The 22,489-nt window shown below is 44.2% G+C and overlaps 1 protein-coding gene across 4 annotated transcripts in view; it reads left to right on the top strand.

Annotated features, from left to right (window-relative positions):
- Positions 1-22,489, top strand: part of EIF4E2 (eukaryotic translation initiation factor 4E family member 2) — a 54,345-nt gene that overhangs the window by 23,173 nt on the left and 8,683 nt on the right. For 2 of the 4 annotated variants that reach the window (XM_068128557.2, XM_078784700.1), the window contains exons 3-5: positions 7,551-7,679; positions 13,067-13,171; positions 17,432-17,584. In XM_068128557.2, the coding sequence (XP_067984658.2) occupies positions 7,551-7,679; positions 13,067-13,171; positions 17,432-17,584 (387 nt within the window). The remainder of the gene's footprint in view (positions 1-7,550; positions 7,680-13,066; positions 13,172-17,431; positions 17,585-22,489) is intronic. The other 2 variants (XM_078784701.1, XM_078784702.1) reach the window with 1 other exon arrangement.

The raw sequence follows: 22,489 nt of genomic DNA, 5'->3' as shown, positions 1-22,489 counted from the left end.
CAATGGGGAAAAGACTAAAGCGAAGGATGTGAAGAAGAAGAAAGACAAAGGGTAAGGAATACAAATATAATTTATTTACTACTTACAGGACCAAAAAAACCAAGGAGAAGGAAAGATAATAAAATAATATACAGAAGAAATCAGAGACACAGTGCAATGCTAGCTTACCTACAGTCTTAATTAATACCCTGGGACAGAACAAACAAAAGACAGACTCACGCGGGGAATGATGACAGGAATGGCAGGAGGTGGATGGCTGGAGGGGGAGGAAGGTCCAACTGGAACCGCAGCACGGTCGGGTCGGGGATGAGCAGCCGCCGCCCTCTCTCGATCGGCGCGTTTAGCAGCCGCCGTTCCTTCGCGGCCCCGCTCAAAACTGCCGTCAAGGCCCCGAAGCTGCTGGGGCTGAAGCTGCTGTGGCTGAAGCTGCTGTGGCTGAAGCTGCGGTGGCTGAAACTGCTGTGGCTGAAGCTGCTGTGGCTGAAGCTGCGGTGGCTGAAACTGCTGTGGCTGAAGCTGCGGTGGCTGAAACTGCGTGGCTGAAGCTGCTCTTTCAGGGATCCCTTACTCAACTCTTTTCTGGGCGTCGGGGCCGCTGGTTATATAGGGCCACACCCTCGAACCTTCGCGAACCTCCCCGAGCGTTCTCTCTCCGCCCTCTCAAGCCAAACCCCTTGTACTTGGTTGGTTGTTCGGGGCTGGCTCACTCCTCCTCTCTATGACGATGGGTGGGCACGCCCTTCTTCCCCGAGCTGACCACGCTTAATGGCGGCAATTGTAGTTGGCAATGCGAATGGCAATGACGCAGTTGGAAATGGAGGTTTTGGGAATGGGAATGAAAGGGAATCTATCTTATTTCACTTGGTGCAATGGAGTATTTCAATTAATGGAAGACACAGCCTTACACTAATACACATAATAAGGATATAACTGTCAAAAAAGATATATCGTGTCCTGCATGTATGTTTCATGGACTAACTACGGGAACGCCCTTTGACCTTTATACAACCACAAACGGAGGGAGGAGGGGTGATATTTTACAACAACCTTTTACAACAACATTTTACCACAACAATAAATAAAAAAAACATTCTCATATCCACAACAATATATATATATATATATATATATATATATATATATATATATATAGACTTGGCATTTAATATGGAATATTTTTTTTGTGGGGGTGAACTTACTTTTCAAGATGACTTAGAACCAAAAGTTCATTGGAATTATGTTGAAATTATTCTAGATTTTGTTAATGTGACCCTTAAAAGAAACAAAAACCACATTTGACATTTCGAAGCAAATAAATTGATCCTTGAAAGTGATGTAAACTCATATCGAACTCAATTCATGGACAGTACTGTGTTAAACTTCTGTACGTTTTCCAGAAGTATCTCTTTATTTTGCACATTAGCCAAATGTTTTTTTCAACAAAAACAAAAGCTAAAATATGACTGGGATTACGGACAGTAAAATTACAGTTCAGTACTTCGTGTAACCCCCACGAGCATTCAGGAGAGCACGCACACGTCGAGGCATGCTGTTCACGAGATTTGCCAAGATTTGGACAGGAATCGCTTGCCATGCAGTGACAATAGTCGGCTGCAATTCACGCACAGAGGTAGGCTGCTGGTCCAAGTTGTCGATTTGACGCGTTAATTCTGCCCACAAGTTCTCTATCGGATTCATATCCGGGGACATGGCAGGCCACTCCCTATGCTCTACACCACGGTCAGCAAGAAAGTGTTGGATCATGCGAGCACGATGAGGCCGTGCATTGTCATCTTGGAAGACAAAGTTTCCTCGAAAGGCTGCACGAGCAAATGGAAGCAATGTTTCTTCCAGAATGACCCTGTACTTGAACTGGTTCAGGTTTCCATTCAGAACAACCAGGTCAGTTTTGCCCCCTGCATGAAAAGCAGCCCAAGCGGTCACCCCACCACCTCCAGCTTGGACTCTTGGCACTATACAATCTTCGTTGTGGGCTTCATGCACTTGTCTGCGCACTCGGACACAGCCATCTTGACGATAGACCAGAAATCTAGACTCGTCACTGAAGGTCACGTGATTCCAGTGTCCTGGCTGCCATTGACGGTGCTCTCTGGCCCACTGCAAGCAGCGCTGGCTGTGTTGTCTGGTCAGACGTGGCTTTCTCAGGGGACACCTGGCACGATAGCCTGCTTGAACCAGTCGTTGGTTGACTAGCCTTCTGGATACAGGCACATTTGTCAGTTGCTGCCACCCAGCCCTAAGCCGATTAGCTGACTTGGTACGGCCATTGCAGACTAACCGGTGCAGCTGGCGATCATTTCTCCTTGTGGTTCTGCGTGGACATCCTGGCCTCGGTATTGGAGTAGGTTGTTTCCTCCAGTTGTTTTCCACTAATACAGAACGCAACAACCCTTGTATACCCGACTGTGAAGCCAATCGTCAAATGTACCTGTCCTTACATTTTGTCACGCCACCTGTGATATAATCCTGTTATTGACTTCTTGCTGTGAAAGACAATCAGTGACATGGTTCTTTCAACAAAGACATCACCGAAGGGTAAAATAAATTCACCAGATTGATATACTGAGTTCAGAAAGTAAACCCAAGTCGAGAAAAAAAAAATATTCCATATTAAATGCCAAGTCTGTATATATACAGTATATACATATATATATATATATATATATATATATATATATATATATATATATATATATATATATAATATAATGTAAAAACAAAAAAGGCAATTTCACTTACATTTTCGGATTCAGCATTCAATTCTATATAAGTGAGTGTATTTTGAGGCATGTGTGACTTCAAATAAAATTGTAAGCCAGGAAAAACGTTCGTTTCATTTCTTGGGGATACAACATGTAAAACTCACCCAAACGTGAAAACAAAACTCGCTCATTTTAAGTCGTACAAGCTAGAGTCCCTGTATAAAGAGAGTTGCGCCATGCGCTGACCCGAGATTTCTGGTCACGTGATTTCGTTGGCACCATTTTGTGTCTAACTTCACCGTGCGTGAACGTCAGCTTGGTACGGGAATGTTGTTTATTGCCAAACAAAATGACTGGTTGTTCTGCTTTTGGTTGTTCAAACCAATCTGGGAAATATAAGATGTATAGATTTCCAAGTGATAAAGTCAGAAGACAAATTTGGGAAGCGAAAGTCAGACGAAAGAGCTGGAAAGCGATCGACTCCTCGAGACTCTGCCAGGTAGGCCCACGCCGCTTGATGATCGATGTTCAAAAGCAATTCTATCTGCTCGGTTTTTTTTTGGTTGTCTGTCCGTTGAAACCCTTTTAAAGGGAAGTCATTTGTGTTTGTTTATAATCTTCAAGGAGCTGACCAAAAATGCATTTCCGTGGGAAGAACCCTGCTCAATTTTTTTCAGGTAGTCCTAGCGGACCGCATATTGTCATTGATTGATGAAATGTCCCGGTACAGTGACATTGCCTGGTCTGCGGTTGGGTAGTCTGCGGGCAATGTCACTGTACTTTTTCAGAGGGAATTAATTTTGATTTTATAGGGGTGGGAAACCCATGGTCCGTTTTGTTTTCAGTTGTCTGTCCGTCCATTCAAAACTTATTCTGAGGCAAGTTATTTTTTTGGTTTAAAATCTTTAGCCTAATCGGCAATCATAAAAGCAATTTTAGGGGGGGACCTGCTCAATTTTTTTGCGGGTTGTGCAGCCATCCATACGTCCAAAATTTGACGAGTTATTGTTTGCTTTGTACAGTGCTCATGCGTCTTGTGGCATATTTGCTCAAATATTTCCCACCCCGGGATTTATGGCCAAATTGTAGTGATGGAAGATTTTGCACATTGGACAATCCCTATATATTTAACCTGGTGACAGCTATCGTTCCCAAAACATACAATATTTCTAGGTGATTAATGCAGTAAAACAGGTGTATTTGTGTACCCACATTTAAAACTGGCTCAACTTTCAAAAGCTGTTATCCCTGTTTGATATCAATATACATGTGGTCGATAGAGCTAGCGATTTGTCTGGCCATCTTCCGGAAGATTGTCCATGTGATTTTCTGTTGTGGAAGTACTAGTACATGACAGCTCATTAAAATTAAACTGTGTTGTGTTAGAATAAAAATTTCAATAAATAAATACATCAAGGACACTCATTGTATGATTGCAGGAACATTTCGATGTGAATTAGTTTGAGAGGGGCGAGCTGATGACAAAAAGAGGTTGAAGCATTACCACGTACAGAATTTGTTTTAAGTGTGTTAGACTATATGTCGGCTGGAAGTCCTACACCGGAATTGCTCTCGGCACCCTTTAAAAAATATTGGATATGCCCACACTCCTTTCTAAAAGTTATTAAAATTCAGAGAACGACAGCATTGGTTTGTCTTACTTATAATGTTTGCTCTTATATGCATTGTTGGCTTGTAATATGCATTGCCATACCACTTTTAATATCACCACACAGCTCTTTTTCACGGCAATAGCTGAGTTTTTGTCAAAACAAATATCACCTGTATGTAATAATAAGACTAAATATGTGGAGTAAATTTTTTTTTAGCAGGTTTAGAATATATCACCCCATATCGCGAATGTACATGTATATCTAATCCGACACACTTAGACACAAAATGGCGTCCAAATTTGAGTTGACACAACTCTCTATATACAGGGGACTCTAGTACAAGCTAATGCGACCACTCATTCTTCTGGGAAGAATCCCGTGCACATGCTGGTCACACTTATAAGTCACCTAAGTCTTTATAAGTTCATCAAATACTGACACCGCGATTGACATTCGCTGAGGTAAATGTTGATATCTCTGAGGTAAAAAAATATATATAAATAATAACAGTTTTAAAGCATTATACGTATCAAACGATACATTTTATGAAGCGGGGAAACCTAATACACACTTTGGTGGTTTTAAAATGACAGAATGTGTCTTTATTATAAATAAACAAAAAATGAACATTGAAGACGACGCTGCAAAAAATACACTGCTCTAACGCATAACCACGAGTTTAAACTACATTTACAACAAATATGAAAACTATTTTCATATCACAATGTTAAATATAGAATACTAGCAGAAGTACCCGGCATTGCCGGGCGGGGGAGGGGAGGGAAGGGGGAAGGGGAGGGGAGGGGAACAGGGGGGAGGGGAGGAGAGGGGGGGAGGGGAGGGGTAGGACAGAAAGGAAGGGGTAGGGGGGAAAGGGAGGAGCATGGGGGAAAGGGAGGGGGGTGGGGAAGGGGTAGGGCAGAAAGGAAGGGGTATGGGTGAAGGGAGGGGGGAGGGAGAAGGGAGGGGGAAGGGTAGGGGGAGGGGGGAAAGGGAGGGGGAGCGGGAGGGGAGGGGGGAGGAGGGAAGGGGAGGGGGGAAGGGGAGAGGGTAGGGTGGAGGGAGAAGGGTAGGGGGAGGGGGTAAAGGGAGGGGGAGCGGGAGGGAGGGGGGGAGGGGGGAGGAGGGAAGGGGAGGGGAGGGGAGGGGAGGAGGGGGGAGGGGGAGGGGGTAAAGGGAGGGGGAGCGGGAGGGAGGGGGGGAGGGGGGAGGAGGGAAGGGGAGGAGGGGGGGAGGGGATGGGGAGGGGGAGGGGGAGGGGAGGAGAGGGGGGAGGGGAGGAGATGGGGGGAGGAGAGGGGGGAGGGGGAGGGGAGGAGAGGGGGGAGGGGAGGTATGGGAGGGGGAGAGGAGTGGGAGGGTGGGGGAGAGGAGTGGGAGGGTGGGGGAGGAGAGGGGGGAGGGGGAGGGATGGGAGGGGGAGAGGAGTGGGAGGGTGGGGAGGAGGGGGAGGGGGAGGGGGGTGGGGAAGGGGTAGGACAGAAAGGAAGGGGTAGGGGGGAAAGGGAGGGGAGGGGGAGGGGGAAGGGGTAGGGCAGAAAGGAAGGGGTAGAGGGGGAAGGGGTAGGGCAGAAAGGAAGGGGTAGGGGGGAAAGGGAGGGGCATGGGGGAAAGGGAGGGGAGGGGAAAGGGGAGAGGGTAGGGTGGAGGGGGGAAGGGGAGGGGGAGGGAGGGGAGGGGGGAAAGGGAGGGGGAGGGGGGGAAAGGGAGGGGGGAAAGGGAGGGGGAGGGAGGGGAGGGGGGAAAGGGAGGGGGAGGGGGGAAAGGGAGGGGGAGGGGAGGAGGGAAGGGGAGGGGGGAAAGGGAGGGGGAGGGAGGGGAGGGGGGAAAGGGAGGGGGAGGAGGGAAGGGGAGGGGAGGGATATAGATGGTTACTGGCAATTGATCACATCCAGAAATGATGTAATCCACACAATTTATGTACTTTACATAACGTTAATAGGAATACATGGCCGTGTAGATGGGAATTCAGTTTGTTTGAAATAAATCACAAATATCAGATGAAAGTGACCAAAAACCTATGTGGTGTGAATGGCAATGTTCCTCGCTGAAATGTGGAAAAACTGAATTACGTGCGAACGCATAACTGTGAGATTATGGCGGCAAAGTTGGAACATCACGTGATCCTAGCAGAAGTACCCGGCATTGCCGGGTGGGGGAGGGGAGACCCGTACATTCCCAACCCGTACATTCGCCCTCTCGACTCAAGCTCGTATTCGATTCGTATTTGAAATCGAAAGGGGAAAGGGGAAATCCTTCGTATTCGAATTCGTAAACACGAAATATGAATTAAAATTTAATTCATATCGCACAAAATCGACACAAAACACGGTCGCATAAAGGTGAAAAACCGTAATCGCTTTTCGCCCTGAATTACGTGCAAACGTGTGACGTGTGACGGGATGGAACATCACGTGATCGCTCTGAGCGAATCAGCGAGCTCTGGCACCGGCTGAGATTAGTGGGTACTTCGCTGAAATGCGCTGACGTAAATATGAATAAAAAATATGGATCTCGTCAAATATGGTCTCAGCCATGTTCGTCCCAGGCTCAATGGCCATGTCTATGCCAAATATCAAGCACGTGAGCCTCTCCGTTTCGGAGTCTATCGGTAACATTACACACACACACACACACACACACACACACACACACACACACACACACACACACACACACACATAGATATAGAAGATAATGTAAAAAAAAAAATTAACCTTATCTTCTAATGGTAAAATATCCTTCAAAAAATTCCTGGATCCGGAATAATATCCTGAGCTTCACCAAAAACTAATCAATTCTTCCTTATCCCAAGGGCAATCATCCCACCAACTTTCATCCAAATCCGTTCAGAACTTTTCCAGATATCTTGTTCACACACACACGAACACACATACGCACACACACACACGGACGGACACGATCGAATGCATTACTCCCTGGCGGGAGTAATAATAAATAAAAAAAATTATTACTAAATAATAATAATATATTATTACTTTTTTCCAGTTGCTTGTTAAACGAAATGATGCAATGCAAGGTTAAGCTGAGTGGAACCAAAATATGGGCATAATAAATAATGATTTTATAGTTTTAAAGCACTGCATTTGAGACAAAGGATTGTGCTTGTGTTGTCATCATTACCGTGCAGTGCTTGATGGCCTTGTATAGTTGATTACTATTTTTTTATTATCATTATTATTTTAATCTTAAGGTGGTGGCACCAGAAGAACACCCCTTGCAGTATCATTACTCCCTGTGGTTTTCGCGTCGTACGCCCGGGCGCCAGGCGAGCTCGCAGAATTATGAACAGAACATCAAATCCATCGGCAGGTTTGCATCGGTAAGCCTCTTTGCTCCAACACTTTCACATCATCGTTTGGTTATTCAATGCCAACTTGTCTGACTTTCCAAATGTTATTTGGGGCAAAAACAACCTTTTTAGATAGTATTACCAAATATAATGTCATGTCCTGGGGGTTAACACCCTAAGAGGACGAATGACCAAAACGAGCTTTAACTCCGAGGCGTATTTTGAACTTGGCTGGATTATTTCTGGCACGCGCGGGCAGGTTCGAAGTCTTACCTGGTACGGACGGCCGACACTGGGTTAATCCAAACCCACAAACAAGGAAACGAACCAGGACAAGAAAAGTAAAATTCAACAAATAATGAATTTATTAAAAGTAATTGTAACCCAAATAAAATGAATGTGAGGTAAAAACGCTTTCCTAATTTGAGACGTCTCCAGTCAGACTCGTATACAAACAAGGGGGAAACGAAAGTAGAAGAAAATAAATAATGTTTTTGGTAATCGGCCGGCACTCAGCTTTGCATTCCCAAATGGCTGATAAGGCTTGCTGGTCATTCATCGCCTCCAAACCACCGTGAGGGAAGTGCACAAAATGGCATGGAGTCGCGCTCCTCGACGTCCCAACGTGAGGTCCTTCTCATGCTTCCGACTGCCCCGAACCGCTCTTGTTCAGTCTCTTTCCACAAGCGCACATGAGCCAAAGATGCACCACTGCCCGTGACCAAGCCAGAACAAGGAGGAAATGCAACAGCCTTCGACGAATGTCAGGACAAAGAGACCAAAAATGGTGAGACCGCATTTTTTTTCCTCCAGCTCTCGAATGTTCTACGCTGACATCACACTGTTCAATCATTGAGCGCTACTCAATCATCCCATCATGCATCCATCAATCACGAAGGCCAGGGCATTGCCTCCTCATTACGAGTCGTTGGGGGCGGAGTCTAATTACTGTTCGGGAATGTTCGGATGACGTCGGCGGTCATGAGGCGGGATTTACGTGCCGATCGGCAAATGCTTTTTCTGTCAGCCCTGGCGGTGCTGTGAGCGAATGAGTCCATTTGTTATAGTTGTTGTTGTTTTACTGAGCCCTCACTTTCCTGGCTGGCCCAATGTAATAAAACCGAAGGGAAGACCACAGGAGGCAGATTACACACTGGGGAATTAATCTTTAAGCCCTATAATTAGTTAGCACAAAGCCACGCCTCTTATGGCGACATGCAAACGCTCTTACCCGGACAGACGGCCTACTTATGTACATCGAGATGGGTTCTTCTTCTTCACAACACTAACTGTCACTGCGATGTTCGCATGTTGATTTATATGATTCTGACTTTCCTATGAGGTATTTCATTTTTACCCCCACAAACGTAACAATAATTTCAACATGCCAGCTACAAGTCATTTTAATTATTCAGCCCTCTAAAGATTGGGTGTCACATCCATTTTTTGCAATTGCTTATCGTGGAAATGCTTGTTTGACCTTTTGACACAGTCATATCTTGACCTTTAGTTAATGCATCAAGCTGAAAAATGTATCTCTGGTTAATTTTGACTTCAGCTTCCAGCATCTGTCCCCTCACCATCCCAAAAATGTGTACTTTTTGAAGACTGATACATGTCATGTTATTGGATTTGAGGGTAGGCAACACATTGTGCCCACCACATAACTAGGGGTGGGAATTGTCTGTTTTTGGCTGTTCACCGGCTGGAATTTTTATTTCAATATATTTTGGGGATGGGGAGGTGGGGGAGAGGTGTAGGGGTGGGGTCAGTCCCTCCCTTTGCCACTGGCAGAACCTCCAAAATGGCAGCCACAACGATGGTGTGTTTGCCTTTTTTATACAGTTTAGATGTAGTCTTGCATGGAAGAAAGACAAATTTCAAAAAAGCAATGGAGATAATAACAATTTTCGAACTTTGTCACATTGTCCAACGCCAATTATTCTGTCCCGCATTCCTCTTACTTGGCACTTCCATGTACATGATGTGTGTGCCCTGATGTCGATCCACAACAATCCAATTAGCGTCGATTCAGTTTTCTTTGTTCGTGGTTCGTGGCCCTTTTCCATCAAGTTTCTTTTCATCATCATCTTTTCCATCAATTCCTGACGGCATCAGCCCACGGGTCCTAAAATCCTGTTCTTCCACTCTTTCACTCCCTCTCTCTGTTCTCTTCACCCTCTCTTTTGCTCAAGATCATCTGCCATCTGCTTTGAAATCAGCCAATATCACCGCTTTACACAAAAAAGGTGCAAAAACAGATCCTAGCAACTACAGACCAATCAGCCTTCTCCCAATTATCAGCAAAGTCATGAAATCCATCATTGCTTCGGATATGAAATCTTTCCTCTTCTCCAATGGCTTGATCTCTGATCATCAATTTGGTTGTAGACCAGGTCATTCTACTCTGGACATGCTGCTTCTGCTGTCTCAACAATGGATGGAGGTCCTCAATGCCAAACAGGAAATTAGAGCAGTCTCCCTTGACATATCACGTGCCTTCGATATGGTCTGGCACCCCGCTCTGCTCACCAAACTCTCCTCCTTTGGTATCCATGGAAATCTCCACGCATGGCTGGCGGACTTCCTCTCTAGTCATAGTCAACGTGTGGCCCTGAATGGGTTTCTCTCATCTCCTCTTCCTGTTCAGGCTGGAGTTCCCCAATGCAGTGTTCTGGGCCCTGTGCTTTATCTGGTCTTCATCAATGATCTCTCTGACTCTCTTGAAAATCCTCTCTATCTCTTTGCTGATGACTCCACTTTCTGCCGCTCCATTCCTCATCCCTCAGATCGGCAGTCTGCAGCCTCCTCACTCTCTGCAGACCTGGACAAAATCACAGACTGGGCAAACAAGTGGAACATGTCTTTCAATCCTGACAAATCTCACACTCTTACGATGTCTCTCCGAAAAGACCGACTGGACAACCCTCCCATCCACTTTCTGAATAATCCTCTCCAATAAGTTCTGTCACTCAAGCTTTTGGGTCTCACTATCTGCCATGATCTTTCCTGGGAAAACCACATTTCAAATCTGGCCTCCAAAGCCAGTCGCCGACTGGGCATCCTCCGTCGTGCGAAGTCCTTCCTTGGCACACCTGAGCTCCTCACCACATAGAAGGCTTTCATCCGCAGCTCAATGGAATACTGTTCCCCCCTCTAGGCTGGTGCTTCTGCCTCGCACCTAGCTCGTTTTCACGCTGTTGAAACCAAAGCGTTCAGAATCATTGGAATCTCCCGCGATGAAGCTACCTCCGAGGGCCTTTCACTTACTCACCGCAGGCAGGTTGGTGGTCTTTCTGTCTTCTGCCGACTCCTCTCCGGCCTTGCTCCTCCTGCTCTCTCTGGGCTCTGTCCCCCAAATATTCCTACAGGTCGCACAAGATCTGCCTGCAACCCTCTTATGGTTAAACTGCCAAAATCAAGACTCTCTGCTCACCTTCACTCCTTCATTCTTCTTTTCTCCTGCCTCTGGAACTAACTCCCTCACTCTCTTCAACCCCACTCCTCCCTCCAGGTCTTTAAAACAGCTGTTCACCACCATCTCTTATCTTCCCCCATCCAAAAACTTGATCTTTTCTACCCCCGCTAATTTCACCCCAAATCCACTTTTTTGAAATACCAACTTCTTTCCTGGAAGTCCTTGGTGTCCTTGTGTTTATACTTCTCCCACCCCCCCCCCCCCCTTCCCACGCCGTCTCCCCCCAAGCCCTCTCCCTCCCACACATTCCCGATGTCCCTGCTCTCAAATGTTGAGTTTATGTGCTTCCCCTTCTCTCCCCATCTTGTCTACCGCTCCCCTTTTTATATACTTTTTTGTTTGTCTGTTTGATTTGTTTGTGTGTTAAATGTTAGCTCTTTCACGAGCCTCGATTCCGTATACAAAAAAAAAAAGGAAAAAAAAAGTTTCTTCAATTTGAAGATGACTGTAGTTCACCAGAATCAGAGGGGATATCCAAAATGTAAATATTGTCATTGATATTTGGCATTCTCATACAGTCCTAAAAATAGACCAGCAGAATCTCAAGGCTTTGATAAAAATTACCTGGGTTTCAGTTTTAGCCTGATATCTTTAACTTCAATCCAGTGTCAAAATATCACCCTCCCAAAACTTCAATTGAACATAGATTAAGTAAGCGAATGCAAAAGTTGGCAACATATTTCAGAAGGCTTAACATTTAGTAGGGGGGGGGGGGGGGAATTTGCAGTGTGGGGAGGGAAAATCTTGGAACATCATTTTACCAATAATTTTTTTTTTTAATTCTTTCTAACTTACATACAAGTCTGCTAATCGAGTTGGTATGGAATGGCCCTAATTATTATAATAGCAAAGGTCGCCGGCGTTGCCGGGTAACGCGGAGTCTCTTTGTGAATGGAAATATTGATGGAAATAATGGAAATATATGGAAAAAAAAGTGAAGGAGGGAGAGGAGTGGGGGAGAGAGAGCAGGGGGAGGGTGGAGAGAGAGGAAGGGAGAGTGTGGGAGATAAAGAGGGGAATGGGAAGGGGAGGGGGGAAAGAGAGGAAGGAGCGGGGAGGAATGAGGGAGGGAGAAAGGAAGGGGAGATGGGGGGTGGGGGGGGGGGGGGGAGAATGAAACCTCACCTCATGTCGCTATAATGTACACTCTGGGAACTTCAATTGTGGTGCGATGGAGGGGAGTGGGAACAAGTGAGGATTTTCACCATATTTGCTATAGTTGAGTGTGCAACCATTCCCGCGACCACCAAAGCGGAAAACAGAAATCACATCAAAGTTAAAATAAATCTGTGAGGCCACTCAAGGCATTGAAGTAAAAATGATGATGATCATCATCATTTCCCACATTAAATCCTTCAGGTATTAGGCTTCTGGTTATTGAAGAAATTCGCAGAAGCACGGGGTAAATGGTGGGAGTAACTACAATTCTCTTAAAGGCTATAAGTTCGTCAACATTTATCGGACTTCCACCAAATTTGTTGTAATAGAGTCTTCAACACAATTTCAATCTTGAGAGGAAGAGATGGTCAATGGAGTACCGCCACAAAGGCACTAAGCCTTGATGTGGCTCTGTCAAATTTTCATCTTTCACCAAACTTAATGACCACCCTTGTGGAGAACGTTTTTCTTCTGACTATGATGTAAAGGCCTCTGTGAAGCGCTGGTTAAGTCAGCTGGACGCACATTTCTATCGTTACGGCATCACAAAAGTACTTTAACGTTGGCAGAAATATGTGGACCACAGTGGTGGTTATGTTGAAAATAAATATGCACTATGGTAGAATAAAGATTGATGTTACTATCTGTCTTTATTTCATTCGAATATCTTGACCTGATTGGAGAAAAATAATAGGAGGCATTACTTTTCAACACCCCCTCGTATTTTCATTTACAGTTCAAATTTTCATGGTTTATTAATCCTGTGCACTTTCAACCTCAGGTTGAGCACTTCTGGAGATATTACAGCCACATTGTCCGGCCAAGTGACCTCACAGGCCACAGCGATTTCCATCTTTTCAAAGAGGGAATCAAACCAATGTGGGAGGTATGATTTTATCATACGTATATTCTTTTGCACGTAAAGGATTGAATGTGTCAGACAAATTGGCACCACTGTATCGAGCACCTCTGAATGAATGAATTGTCATTATTTTATTATCGCAGTTTATTTTCACCAATTTAAATACCCCCTCCCATTTCACTCCAACAATTTTAATAGGGTCTTGTGAGTGCCATCTATTCTTGCTGATTCAAATAGACCCGTTGCTTGTTTGTTTGCTTTTCACCCCTCAGCCCAAATTGGGCTAAGGGGTATTGTCGTCCGGGCGTCCGTCAACTTTTGGTTTCTGTCAATTTCAAGGTGAACGGCTTGTCCGATTAAATCCATTTTTGCAGTGTGTGGTGGGGTTGTGTAGAGGAAGGCTCCTTTCGAAAATGGGAGCGCTTCGATTTTCAATATGGCCGCCACGTCAGCCATCCGGGCGTCCGTCAACTTTTGGTTTCCGTCAATTTCGAGCAGAACGGCTTGTCCGATTAAATCCATTTTTTCAGTGTGTGTTCGGGTTGAGTCGAGGAAGGTTCCTTTCGAAAATGGGCGCGCTGCGATTTTCAATGTGGCCGCCACGGTAGCCATCTTGAAATTGGTTTCCGTCAATTTCGAGCAGAACGGCTTGTCCGATTAAATCCATGTTTACAGTGTGTGTTAGGGTTGAGTAGAGGAAGGTGCCTTTCGAAAATGGGCACGCTGCGATTTTCAATATGGCCGCCACGGCAGCCATCTTGAAATTGGTTTCCGTCAATTTCAAGCAGAACGGCTTGTCCGATTAAATCCATGTTTACAGTGTGTGTTAGGGTTGAGTAGAGGAAGGTTCCTTTCGAAAATGGGCACGCTGCGATTTTCAATATGGCCGCCACGGCAGCCATCTTGAAATTGGTTTCCACCATGCATGGGCTGAGGGGGTTACGCACGCTTTGCCGTGCTATTTATTGGTGTTTGCTATTGGAGCTTTTACTTCTCTGGCTGGTAAGATGGCTCAAATGCCTTGGAGTTACACACACTAACCCCTAAACTGTCTAATCTGGGTTTGAATCTCGGCCTAGCTATAAACTGTCATCCTGGTGATTAATCAACGTGTGATTAATCAACATGCCGTCCCTTGGATGGATGTTAAGCTGTGTGTCCTTTCTGCTGGCATTATTTGGTGGACATTAAAGATCCCACGGTGTTCTTTGTGGAAAATAGGTGACCTATCGATGGCACCATGGCCAAGTTTCAAATTCCTGCCCTGACTTCTCAAGTCGGAGTAGCGACCCGACCAGGATTGTAGCCTAGTAACTGCTTTGGCAGCACCGACGCTCTGCATAGGTCATAGTACATGATGATGATGATGATGATGATGATGATGATGATGATGATGATGATGATGACTTCTGTATGACATTGTATTCTCTATAATTCTTGACAAATCTAATTTTCACCAATTTATATAATCTCCTGAACATATATACAAGGTATTCAAATTGTCGAGGGTTGACTCTCGGATTGAAAGAAAATCTTTTGGATACGTCCGTTGCATCTGAGTTGTAAAATCCCACAGTGGTTTAAAATCCTGAGATGAAGGTCTGCAACTGCAAGATGCTCTCGTCGTGCTTCACAATTGTTTGCATCATTGAGTATACTGTCCTTCAGGAGCCCCGTTTTGCTGTTTTGTTGGTTTCCACTTGCCTTTAGACATTAATGATCCGATGCTTTGCTTGAGTAGTGGTTGACCTTTGTGCTGCCAAAATTACCTAGTTATAAATTGGTTGGCTTGACTACCCTACTGACTTTGTTGTATTTTTTTTTTTAATTCTGTATTTTGCATGGTTCTCGGTTTTGTGAAAGGACCTTGGGCCATTCGTAATGCTGTTTTTCTGGTTGCCATCTTGCAAAATGGACAGATTTCTGAAACTAAAGAATCCCCAACAAATCTCTTTCTAACTACTTCTATACATTGCAGTAGTCTATAAAACTTTGGTTCGCCAGACAACCCATCAAAGTATATCAATTTGGTGAGGGAGATGGATGGGGATTGTAATTGGGAGAGTGGTGCTATTATAAGTGTTATCTAAATTGCTATTGTTTGTCTGTATGTCTGTGTTTTGTTGTTGGTTCTTCAACTTATTGTGTGGAGGATTTATAACCACGCGCTTGAGGTAAATGCCAATCATTGTAGAGCAGCAAAGTGTCCAGAAAAGCTATTTTTTATGCCTCCCCCAGTCCTTTTATGATCATTACGCCCTTACCCATCCTCCCTCCCCCACCCCACCAATTTCCTTTTTCCGATCCAAACTCCACTCTCCATCCCCACTAAGTCTTTGAGCTTAGTACAGTTGGTACAGAATTGGCATGGTGTTTTGTTTCATGCATGCAATAGTGAGTGTTGCGAGACTCCACCCTGGAGGTGGATTATATAAGGATGGAAGCCTGTGGGTAGAGAGAGAGGCAGCACCCAAAGTAGTGGAGGTTAAGCAACAGGGTGGCAATAAAAGTGGCAGATAGAGTCTGGTTTGAGGAGAATAAATATGAGACTGAAAAGTAAAGCCGGTTTGTGATCAAGTGCTGACGAGTCACCACCACAGATTCAAACACCCATTGCCTCCACGACTATGATTTTTTTTTTTCATGCCTAAAACCTCCCCAGGCAAACCCCAAGTACAACCATCAAATTTCAACTCATTGCGTCCAGAGTGTAAGAGTGCATACAAGTCATGCACATGCACATTCACACGCGCACTCACACGCGCACTCACACGCGCACTCACACGCGCACTCACATACGCACTCACACGCGCACTCACATACGCACTCACACGCGCACTCACACACGCACTCGCACGAGCACGCGCACTCACACGCGCACTCACACGTGCACTCACACGCGCACTCACATGCGCACTCACACGCGCACTCACACGCACATTCACATACGCACACGCCAAATTACATAGTACGATTAAATACAATGGGTTTTCTTACAACCAGGCAGTCTTATTGTAACCATTCTTGGAGTTCAAATAAAAGGGAACTATATAACTCTTTGCCATAATATTTTTGGGAAGGGTGATCAAAATAGGTGTTCGTACTCTAGAAACCTTTGGCCAATGCTTCCATCAAATGTTTGTTTTCATGGTCGAGGGACAAATTGCTACCATTGCTCTATATTGTGCTTGATCCCGTATGGAATCTTGTATTTCTTAGTACATGATGTTTACTCCACAAGTTAACAGGTTACTGCAAATACTTTTTTTATTTCTGCCACCAAAGGTGGATGGAGGTTATGTTTTCACCCATGTCTGTCTGTTTGTCTGTGAACAAGATATCTCAAAAACTTGTGGATGGATTCAGACGAAATTTGGTGGAGAGGTTCGTCTGTGACAAGGAAGAATTGATTCGATTTTGGTGAAGATTCGAATCCGGATCCAGATCAGAGAATTTTGAAAATGATTTTCCACCATTTAATGATAGGGCTAAAACCGATGCATAGCACGATATTTGAAAAAGTTATGAATGGATTGGACGAAAGTTGGTGGACAGGTTGGGTGTGTGACAAGGACGAATAGATTCGATTTTGGTGAAGATCTGAATATGGATTCGAATACAAGAGTTATTTTATTTTAAGTGATTTCTCACCATTGAGGGATCGGGCGAAGAGCGATTATATAACTTGATATTAAAAAAAGTTGTGGACGAGTTGTGACTAAACTTGGTGGACGAATTGGTGAGGTGACAAGAAAAGGGCCGATTAGATTTTGGTTCAGGTCTGAATCCAGATCCGGCCTATCAGCGAGATACAAAACATAGTGTTCAGCCTGGCGGAGGAATGCACTCTACCGAGTGCCGTTCTAGTTGGATTAGAATTCAGCTGTGAAGAAAAACCAAGTTCAAACTATACTTTAGAAAATGTTGCAGTGTAATGCAATTTGACTTCTGAAACGTAACATTAAACAAATACAACACTATTGCTTATGATGGAGTCCCAGCCATCACTGTTCTTTGCATTCGAAGAGCATTTCCTATGATGATGGAATTCTCTCCTGAACAATATTTAGTTGCTGATAAATTACTCAAAGTGTTATCTCCCATTTTGGGCAAGCATTCCTCATGGATAAAATGTGCCACTCGATGGGAGATAGCTTGCAAATTCCAAAATTGACTTGCATTGGGATAATTCACAGCAGTAAAAATGAGGTGTGATTTTGAACTTTTGTGTGAATTGGAAAGAAGGAAAAATATAAAAGCACTTGGGTCCATGCGTGAGTACAGGATGAAGCGAACAAGAATGGTGGGAAGTGGATTGTACGGCTGCGAAAAGGGTTGGCATCTCGCTGCTGGGAAAACCTCATCTTGGCCATGCTTGGGGAGCAGTTCATGGTGGGAGAAGAGATTTGTGGCGCTGTCGTCTCCATTCGCTTCCAGGTTGGCAGTCAGACCGTTGACCCGTGTCGTTTTTAATGGTACATCATTAATTATTTTCACTCTTAAATTATTATTAAAATTGCTGCACCAGTGATGGGCTTGCCTCCCTAGATATTAGCCATAAAAATTAGGTTAAGGTCCAAGAGGGTCAAGCTAAAATTATCACCGCCAATGCAAGTCATGATTTGTCATTGCATGTCGTTCAGCAATATCATTGAATTATGAATGTGTGGTGTGTGGGTTTAAAGAGCCTGGTGTTGGTTTAGTGGTTAGGGTTCCGGCTTGGGATCCTAGGATCCTGGGTTCGAATCCCGGTCAATCGCTGAATTAACGCCAGGGGGGTTGACTCAGTCTGTCATCCTTCCGAGGTCGGCAAATTGAGTACCAGTTCACTGGTAATTCCCTGTGTGTCGCAAGAGGTGACTATAACAGGGTTGGTGGCAGGAAGAGCATCCGGCCATAAAACATTGCTTCAAAAAGGGGACCACGGTGCCTGAAAAGGGCCATCCCCTGCTTTGCAGGGAAAAATGGCCTCGAAAGGTGGTTCGTTCGGTGTGTGGGTTTAAAAAATCATTTTAATCTATTGTAGCTTGTACATAAATCACATATATTCAAACTGATCACCTACTACAGACAGTACCTTTACATGAATTATAAGGGCATTAGTAGACAATGGTTAAACATGCATGGCATATGAGATTTGAACCTGCTCTCTACATCATGAGCCAGGTGTTCAAATGGAAACACCAGGTCAACGTGTTGATCATTTGGAAATTATGATCACTTATTAAAACTGTTTCACTCGGCTTACTCCTTTAGTTTTAGATTTTGTATTTTTTTAAAATCACAAACAAAATCTAAGGGAGAGAAGAAGGGAGAGGGAGAGAGAAGAAGGGAGAGGGGGAGAGAAGAAGGGAGAGGGGGAGAGAAGAAGGGAGAGGGGGAGAGAAGAAGGGAGAGGGGGAGAGAAGAAGGGAGAGGGGGAGAGAAGAAGGGAGAGGGGGAGAGAAGAAGGGAGAGGGGGAGAGAAGAAGGGAGAGGGAGTGAGAGAGAAAGGGAGGGGGGGGGGGGGCGAGAGAGAAAGGGAGAGGGGGTGAGAGAGGGAGAAGGTGGGAGAGAAGGAGAGGGGGGGGGGGGGGCAAAGAGCAATGGAGAGACAATGAGAACTGACAGTGTGGCATTAACACAACATGTGGAGAGAGATAGGAGATGGGAAGAAGTAAGGGAGATTAATGAGGATATGAAATATAACAAGGACACTACATGCAGGCGAGGTCATTCGGCCCAACTTGTCTGTGCCGCCACAACACCAGACCAAATATATCCATCAAAACAACGTAATTTGTTTGGGGGGGAAGGGTGGGAGGAAAACACATTATCCCTTGACGAGATCCTCAGAGACATGAAACACAGTCTCCCATCCATACTCAAGCTACTTAAAAGTCTTGCTAAAAAGAAACAGGGGTGGCCAAGGGAGGACAGTGTTTTGCAGGGAGGAACAAGGCTATGTGCAAGTCTGTATGAAATAGAGCCTTTTAAATTTCCACCATGGAAGAATGAGTTGCTGTTTATTTTCCTTGGATTCTCATCTTCCTTGGAATACCAATGGTGCAGAAGGCCTTGTTAATTGACTGCCTTAAGAAGAGCAAGGTTGGAAGCAGGAGCATCAGCCCAGAGCAATGAGCAATACTCCATGGCTCAGGAATGGTGTACGTGTATGCGTGTGTGTCTCGTTGGTTGTGATTTACAATGCCGGTTTCAGAAAATAGAACGGAGTCATCCCAGGTCTCAAAGTATTCTACCTCTGTTTCAGTAAAGTATCATGATTCATGGACCAAGCAGTGAAGTTATTTGTTTGTTTGTTCTCAAAGTTTTGTTCTGAGGGCACTTTTCAGGATCATCACCGAGCCCCGGACAGCTTCCAACTGAAGTTAATTTGTCATAACTTTCTCAAGGATGGTGTTTATGATCTCATTATGGTTCGTCTTCATTATTCCTGTTGCTTGTACAATTTCAGCATTCTTCAGCTTCCAGAATCTTTTCACTTCATTTTTGAGATCCTGGTATTGGTCATTTTCTTGATTTCTGCGTTGTTTAGGCTAACATGGTACTGAGGCTAACCCGCCTATAAAATTGAGAATTAAGTTCTTTTCCCAGTATTGGCTGCAGTACAATCCTACAGAGATATGTCGGGGGCTGCAGCTCTGCTACACTCATGCCTAATTGACGGGGCCTATGCAACTATTTAGCCAGAAGAGCTTTTTTGAAATAAAACACCGCATCAACGCTAAGGTACCAGCATTGTTCATGGCGATCTCCTGCTACCGGCACTTGGGGCGACGTAGGCAAGCTGAAGAATTTCCATGGATCCACAATGCAAAACACTGACACTTATTAATTTCCTTACATTTAAGAAATGTTTCAGACATTTTCAACAATATTGTTGGCGAGAACATGATGTCACCATCACGTAAATAAAATAGCATAATGACATTTTCCAACCCACCAGATTACATTGCTGTCCAATCAGAATAATTGGCCGTTCCTGCTACTAGATTCTTGTGTTTTCAAATTGAGTCCCGTTGGAACAACTCCGTACCAAAATTAGGCGTGAGGTGCCACAGCAATTAATATTGCACCCGTCCTTCAATTTGCCAGCGCACAATAAAGATTTCCATCCCTCCACATTTGTTTGTTGCCCTGGTGAGCATCTTTTAAGAAAATAATTTGTTAAATATGTTTCTCATATCTTGTGCCATTTGTGTGCCAAGTACCTTTATCATGCAAGGCGCCTCGGTAGGTAGCAGAAATACTCGTGTACCATCACTCACAAAATTTGTCTCGTGTTTCAGTCAGGTTTTCGCATCCTGTCGTTTCCTGTGTCTTGGATTGATTTGTTTTTTTCTTTTTCCTTTTTTGTTCCGTGCCGTACCCTCCTATCCTGTGTGTTCAGTAACGACCCTGGTAGGCCATATCTAATATGTATAAAGCTCTTTCAAACCACTCTCACTCCCTGATTATAAATGTTTAGTACTTTCTAGGTGGGCTACAAAGTTTAAATTTTGTAAAATTATGCTACTCCAAGCCTGGTGTTGGCTTAGCGGTTAGGGTGCCGGCTTGGGATCCTAGGATCCTGGGTTCGAATCCCGGTCGATTGCTGAATTAACGCCAGGGGGGTTGACTCAGCCTGTCATCCTTCCGAGGTCGGCAAATTGAGTACCAGCTTGCTGGGATGAATGATCACGGTGTGTACCCCGATTTAGAATAGGTACACCGTATCCCTGCACATCCTAAGAGCGTGACCAAGGGTTGGCGTCAGGAAGGGCATCCGGCCATAAAAACATTGCCTCAAAACAGGGAACCATGATTGTTATGGGGCCCGCAAGGCTAACCCCTGCTCTAGCGGGGAAAATGGCCTTAAAACGATCATTCATTCATTCATATTCATTCATCAGGACAAAAATCACTTTAAAATAAATAAATAATAATCATGACATCCCTTGACATCTTTCTTTTTCAATCCCACAACAGATATTATACACAATTACTGTAACCCACACTACAAATCTATGACAAACTCTAACATAGACATCTTCATACAATTGTTACTAATGCCATCTATAACAAAAATGATAAAATGTCATGATGGCAATCAGTAAAAGATTGTGTTGTTGTATTGTGGTGTCATTCCTACCTTTTCATTTCTTGTCATTCCTTCCTACCTTGTTTGGTTGTTTTTTGGGGATTCCATCCCCTTCATGTTTTTCTTCATATTTAAAAAAATAAAAAATTTGACTTGTAAATTTATATAGCCAGGTTAAACCAAATTGACAGCAACTACTTGGGCACAACCCACAGCTGTTTGTCATCATGTGATGAATTGCTTGCTGAAGGACCCCTGCAGAATTGCTCTGTTGGATCTCTGTTTGAATGTTTGTGAAACTTCGTCGTTCAAAGACCTGTGGAGTCACAGGTCGCTGTTTCGGGCCACGTAATTAAAATGAGCCTGCATGACATCCAGCCTCTCCCTTGTTGGCTGGTGAGCTCGGAGAGCAGCAAACTTTCAATCCCATTGGCTGCTGGTTTCAAATGGCACCGGCACATATTTTGGTCTTCCCCTTCATGACCGTTGGTTCTGTAAATTCCATCACTAGTCAGGTTCACTATGTTTTTTCGTTCAAAATTTTTGGAGATTAGCAAAACTATACATTTTTGGAATATTCAGAGCATGAGGAATCCAAAAATTAATGTTGGCATTTGCGTAGACACCTTTGCGAAAATGACACTCAGGACAGTGATGAAGATCTGTAAAAGCATATTCCTGAACGGTATAGACCTAATAGATCCTGTGTATAGGACTTATAGTTCAATCTGATACTAACAAGGCTGCTTTCTTGCTTTATAAACCCATATCTATAACTTCAAAGGACTTGCAATATCATGTATTATGTAATACAGTTATATCACAAATATAATGACAATGGTTTTCAATTACCTTTGTTTGTTGCTTTTCTATAATCCTGAGCACTATTTTGAGGCCTTTATCGGATTCCTTGACCCAGAAAACATAGGATTAGCATATTTAATTAAGTTTCTAGGTTGACTAGAAGCCGAGATAGCGCAAAATATGTATTTTATGGTGGCCATTTTGAAAATTCAAAATCTGTGTCTGTGCAAATGCCAACATTGATTTTCGGATTCTCCATGCTCTGATGATTCCAAGAATGTATAGGTTTGCTAATCTCCCTAATTTTTGAACGAAATTATATTTGTTAACATAGTGAACCTGACTACACCATTCAAAGGTCATTGGACACGGTGCGAGCCGAGCAATCGATGGATGACCAACCAGAGAGGGTTTTGAACAGAGGCGGTGAATGTATAGGTTTGCTAATCTCCCAAATT

This window comes from Myxine glutinosa, chromosome 9, assembly GCF_964187855.1.
Source record: "Myxine glutinosa chromosome 9, kmMyxGlut1.1, whole genome shotgun sequence".
Taxonomy (NCBI): Eukaryota; Metazoa; Chordata; class Myxini; order Myxiniformes; family Myxinidae; genus Myxine; species Myxine glutinosa.
The sequence above is the reverse complement of the archived record's forward strand: the minus strand, read 5'-3'. Positions and strand labels throughout refer to the sequence as shown.